The sequence below is a fragment of the Nyctibius grandis genome, chromosome 2 (genome assembly GCF_013368605.1).
Source record: "Nyctibius grandis isolate bNycGra1 chromosome 2, bNycGra1.pri, whole genome shotgun sequence".
Lineage (NCBI taxonomy): Eukaryota > Metazoa > Chordata > Aves > Nyctibiiformes > Nyctibiidae > Nyctibius > Nyctibius grandis.
This window is the reverse complement of record NC_090659.1, coordinates 126,691,614-126,697,571: the sequence shown is the minus strand read 5'-3', so window position 1 is coordinate 126,697,571 and position 5,958 is coordinate 126,691,614. Positions and strand designations below refer to the sequence as shown.

At 46.9% G+C, this 5,958-nt stretch overlaps 1 protein-coding gene across 1 annotated transcript; it reads right to left on the bottom strand.

The window, feature by feature from the left end:
* Positions 1-1,776: 1,776 nt before the first annotated feature.
* On the bottom strand, positions 1,777-2,748 carry OR2AT4 (olfactory receptor family 2 subfamily AT member 4). Its single transcript, XM_068395346.1, has one exon. It carries the CDS (start codon positions 2,746-2,748, stop codon positions 1,777-1,779), a length of 972 nt encoding a protein of 323 aa, XP_068251447.1.
* Between the last annotated feature and the right edge of the window lie 3,210 nt (positions 2,749-5,958).

Sequence of the window (5,958 nt, the reverse complement as noted above, 5' to 3'; positions counted from 1 at the left end):
TTCCCTGTATGAATCTCATGGTGCTTCCTCATTTGGAGCAAGACCCTATGCCCAACCGTGGTGGCCATTTTTAGGCAACTGAGATGATGCTACGCTAGTGCCTTTGGTGACTTACTCACAAGCTAGCAGCTCCTGCTCACACACTCATGATAGAGAAGATGCTCTGCACGTTAGGGACTCAATGTAGTGGGAAACACTAAATGTTTAAAAAACATTTTGAAAACATCATCTTCCACCAAAATCAACCCTATGTTTAGAGGAACTCAAGAAAGAGTTGAACTCTCTTCCAATTAATTCTCAATCTACGTGTACATTTTTGGTGATGGACATTGCAGGAGATTGGCCGTGTCACATCCTTGCCTGCCTGGCAGAGTCTTCTCTCCAGCCCCCTTGGCTGGAGGTCCTCTGCTCAGAGGCAGCCAAGAGCATTGAAGGTTGGTCACAGGAGGGTAAAGATGTTAGTACACTGGAAACGGAGACCCTTCTAGTCTTACATGAGTTATCAAAGGCTGGGGGAAGAGTGGTTAGAAAGCGGACCGGCGGAAAGAGCCCTGGGGGTGCTGATCGACAGCCGGCTAAACATGAGCCAGCAGTGTGCCCAGGTGGCCAAGAAGGCCAATGGCATCCTGGCCTCTATCAGGAATAGTGTAGCCAGCTGGTCTGGGGAAGTGATCGTCCCTCTGTACTGGGCACTGGTGAGGCCGCACCTTGAATCCTGTGTCCAGTTGTGGGCCCCGCACTTCAAGAGAGATGTTGAGGTGTTGGAGCGAGTCCAGAGGAGGGTGACCAAGGTGGGGAAGGGTCTGGAGGGTCTGACCTCCAGGGAACGGCTGAGGGAGCTGGGGGTGTTTAGCCTGGAGAAGAGGAGGCTCAGAGGTGACCTTAGTGCAGTCTACAACTACCTGAAGGGAGGTTGTAGTGGAGTGGGAGTCAGCCTCTTCTCCCAGGCAACCAGCGATAGGACAAGAGGACACAGCCTCAAGCTTTGCCAGGGGAGGTTCAGGTTGGACATTAGGAAGCATTTCTTCTCAGCAAGGGTCATTAGCCATTGGAAGGGGCTGCCCAGGGAGGTGGTGGAGTCACCATCTCTGGAGGGGTTTAAGAAAAGACTGGACATGGCACTTAGTGCCCTGGTCTAGTTGACGTGGTGGTGTCAGGGCAATGGTTGGACTTAATGACCCCCAAGGGCTCTTCCAACCTGATTGGTTCTGTGATTCTGTGATTGTCAGTTGCCAATGTTCACATTGGCTTTGCTAGTGCAGGAACCTGTGGATCAGGCTGTTGGACATAAGAGGTGCTTGATGGCACCATATTACACATGGGCACCATTTCATCCAGCTGCACTAGCTGCATTTTTAATTCATCTTTAACTTTTCCCAGAGTTCTGCGGTCCTGTAAAGTAATTTTGTAGTTTCCTCACCCAAGAGTAAGAGACCAAGGTCACTTGTAGGGAAAATAACCGCTGCCACCCCTGAAAGTCTTAAATGGAAGAGTTAAAATAATGCCTCCTCCATGGTGCAATGTGAAGGGGAAAGTGTAAAACATGGTAGTGCTCTAGTTCAGCTTTATTTAGTGCATTTGTGATTTAGACACTCAAGGATAGAAACCAAACTACAAAATTATAAATATTACAGCAAATCTACTAAAAACTTCACAGAAATAAGCTGAAATACATGAACGTAGGGTATACCAAACAGAACTCCAAAGGTGATGATGTCTTAATTAACCAGAGGACTGAAATAATAATAGCATGAAGCTTCTGCACTGCTGTAAATTTTACCCAAATAAATTGAGTTTTTTAGAAAGGGGAAAGATTTTCAGACAAATAGACCTTTTAATGGCAGATTTTACTTCCTTGTTCCGTAAAGTGTAAATGATGGGGTTTAACAAAGGAGTCAAAATAGAGAAGACAACGTTGCTCATGACATGGACATCAACGGGGATGTCCACTTTGTAGGACACGTACGCCACAGTGATGGAGGAGTAGTAAGTGCCCACCACAAGCAGATGGGAAGTACATGTTGAAAAAGCTTTCGTGCGTCCTTCTTTGGAGTTGATCTTTAGTATGGAGAGGATGATGTGGACGTATGAGAGGGTGACGAGAAACAGAGGGATGACTGACAGTGTCATAGCAATGGAGAACCCCAAGAAGGTCTGGAAATCAGCACTGAAGTCCGAGCATGCGGCTTGTACCACTGCCAGGTGGTCACAAAAGCAGTGGTGAACCCTGGTTATGTCCCTATAAGCTAGCCGAGAGGTTTGCATGACGACGGGCACGGGTAGTAGCAGTGCAGTGATCCAGGCGCTCGCTGCCAGCTGGATATTTACTCTTCTTGTCATCTTGGCTGGGTAATGGAGGGGGTTGCAGATGGCCTCGTAGCGGTCGTAAGCCATGACCACCAGGAGAAACGCTTCGGTTACCGCCAGCCCATGAAAACTGTACATCTGTAGAAAACAGCCCCGAAACGAGATGGTTTTAGTGTTGGCCAGGAACATCGCCAGCATTTTGGGGATGGTGGTGGTCGTGAATAGCACGTCTAACACGGAGAGGTTAATCAGGAAAAAGTACATGGGTTTGTGGAGCGTACGGTCGACCACAACCACGGTGATGATAATGGCATTACCAACCAGGATCAGCAGGTAGAATAGCAAGAACACAACGAAGAGGGGGGTCTGGAAATCCTGGAGAGCTGGAAACCCCACCAAGAAAAAGACTTTAGTGGAAGCATTGCTGCTGCAGCTTTCCATGGTGGGGCTGGTCAAAACACCTGCAAGGATGAAGAGGGAGTAAGGAAGCAGGCTGATGTGCAGGAAGACGTATCTCTAAGGAGCTTTGCAGAGGTTCTGCAAAACACGTTGGATGAAATCTCGCAGAGCCGAGCACGTTGCAACACACAGCTCGGCCCCTCTTCTCTCTAACCTGCAATTAAGATGATTTGGATTCTCTGTTGATGATGTGGATTATGTCTATAGGCAGCGCGCTCTTCAGCTCTGGCCACGAAGGGCAAGGATTTGTCTCACCTAGCTTTGGGTGCTCTTCATGCCCCTCAATCTGCACTGATCCTCCTGGGTGCCTTTTCTGGACCATGGGGAAAAGGGGCATTTTGGGGGATGAAGCTTCTCTACCCCATTCTGTACCAAGGAGAAGATGAGCAGCATTATGGAAATGCCCATTTCTCTTCTTTTCATCTTCTCTTCTCTTCTCTTCTCTTCTCTTCTCTTCTCTTCTCTTCTCTTCTCTTCTCTTCTCTTCTCTTCTCTTCTCTTCTCTTCTCTTCTTCTCTTCTCAATCACAGAGTGGTTGGGGTTGGAAGGGCCCTCTGGAGATCACCCAGCCCAACCCCTGCCAAAGCAGGGTCACCCAGAGCACGTCGCACAGGGTCGTGTCCAGGTGGGTTTGAATATCTCCAGAGAAGGAGACTCCCCCCTCCCTGGGCAGCCTGTGCCAGGGCTCTGGCACCCTCACACCAGAGAAGTTCCTCCTCATATTCAGATGGAACTTCCCATGTTTCAGCTTGTGCCCGTTGCCCCTTGTCCTGTCACTGGGCACCACTGAGAAGAGTCTGGCCCCATCCCCCTGACACCCACCCCTAAGGTATTTGTAGGCCTTGATAAGATCCCCCCTCAGTCTGCTCTTCTCCAGCTGAACAGCCCCAGCTCCCTCAGCCTCTCCTCATAAGAGAGATGCTCCAGTCCTTTGATCATCTTTGTACCCCTCCGCTGGACTCTCTCCAGTAATTCCTTATCTTTCTTGAACCGGAGGGCCGAGAACTGGACACAGTACTCCTGTACTCTTCTCTTCTCTTCTCTTCTCTTCTCTTCTCTTCTCTTCTCTTCTCTTCTCTTCTCTTCTCTTCTCTTCTCTTCCCTTCTCTTCCCTTCTCCTTCTCCTTCTCCTTCTCCTTCTCCTTCTCCTTCTCCTTCTCCTTCTCCTTCTCCTTCTCCTTCTCCTTCTCCTTCTCCTTCTCCTTCTCCTTCTCCTTCTCCTTCTCCTTCTCCTTCCTTCTCCTTCCTTCTCCTTCCCCTTCCCTTCCCTTCCCTTCCTTTCCCTTCCCTTCCCTTCTCTTCCCTTCCCTTCCCTTCCCTTCCCTTCCCTTCCCTTCCCTTCCCTTCCCTTCCCTTCCCTTCCCTTCCCTTCCCTTCCCTTCCCTTCCCTTCCCTTCCCTTCCCTTCCCTTCCCTTCCCTTCCCTTCCCTTCCCTCCTCTTCTCTTCTCTTCTCTTCTCTTCTCTTCTCTTCTCTTCTCTTCTCTTCTCTTCTCTTCTCTTCTCTTCTCTTCTCTTCTCTTCTCTTCTCTTCTCTTCTCCTCTCCTCTCTTCTCCTCTCCTCTCCTCTCCTCTCCTCTTCTCTTCTCTTCTCTTCTCTTCTCTTCTCTTCTCTTCTCTTCTCTTCTCTTCTCTTCTCTTCTCTTCTCTTCCCTTCCCTTCCCTTCCCTTCCCTTCCCTTCCCTTCCCTTCCCTTCCCTTCCCTTCCCTCAGAAGCAGTCAATCACCCATCTCTCCGTTGCCAGGTTATTACAATCTCTGCTACCCAAAGTCATTCTCATCACCGTTTTTCATGCCCACGTTTTACCTCTGGTCGGCTACGTGCAGCTCACTGCATTTCCCACGGTCATTGCAGCACGCAGTCAATTTCTGCTGCTGTTGCTGAAATTCAGATGAAAATGTAGAATTTCTTTTGACTTCCAGGTCGTTTCCTGGTACATAAAAGCAAAGGATTTTCACGGTAATTTTTTTGGCTGATGTAGGTCAACGTCATGTCTTTCATCATAGTAAGAAATCATAGAATCACAGAATCAATGAGGTTGGAAGAACCCTCTGGGCTCATCGAGTCCAACCATTGCCCTGACACCACCATGGCAACTAGACCAGGGCACTAAGTGCCATGTCCAGGCTTTTCTTAAACACCTCCAGAGATGGTGACTCCACCACCTCCCTGGGCAGCCCCTTCCAATGACGCAGGGAGGGGAGGAAGGTTGGGATGGGATTTGCCTACCAATGTTTTAGAGATTCATGAAGTTCAAAGACACTGGGATAAAAAACGAGGAATAAGTATCCATTAGTGACTCCAGATCAGATGGAGGGGGACACCAAGTGTGACAGCTTGCAGCCCTCACGTATCTTTACATAATGTAGCTCTGCTGCTGCATTATTCATATAAACTTGTGATACTTTTTGGATTTCTCCAGGAAGGGTAAGAAAGAGCTTGTCGTACTTTTCCATTTATTTTACATTATGAGCTTTTAAGATTCCCGAGTTACAAAGATTTTCTTCCCTCTCAATAGAAATACTTCCTTTGTTGCTCATTAAGATTTAATTCGGATTAGAAAGGACTGTTCTACCCAAACCCAATGGAATATGCCTGTTTGCTATGGGAAAATAAAACAGGGGTTTGGAAACTTCCAGCATCTTCTACTCAAGCCACAAAACTGCTGCTGCATTTTCATAGGCACAAATTCCTTTAGAATTTGTCTATTTTCTGTAACATTGGGTAAATCAAAAATAAGATGATATTCAGGAGAAAATCCACCCTGGTTTTCATTAGGTTTACTCTAAAAAAAGAAGGATAAATGAAGCTTAATTAAGTTTTTATGCCTTTTCTTGGTTTCCTTATCCCAATTTAAGAGAGAGGAAATAAAGCTCCCTTGGAAATGTTTTGTGCTTGGCGACAAGTAGTTGAGAGTAATGGTTGGTCTCAAGCAATTTCCTAACATTATTAAATCTCTGGTAATTTTCCAATAGTTTTACCTTTCACCCAGAAAGTCATCTCCATAATCATAGAGGAGATCCATTTAATATTACAAATAAATAGATTTTCTGCCCCACTGAGATTTAAATACAATTGATACTTTGTTTACTCTCTACCTTTCATCTAATCTACCCTTCTCCATTTCTTTTCCTTATTATTTTTTTCCAAACTGGTAAGCTTCGAGGATGTAATTTATATAAACAAGGCCGCA

What these genes read in the sequence shown, in the direction of transcription:
- OR2AT4 (XM_068395346.1), bottom strand. Translation starts at nt 2,748, where the DNA reads ATGGAAAGCTGCAGCAGCAATGCTTCCACTAAAGTCTTTTTCTTGGTG.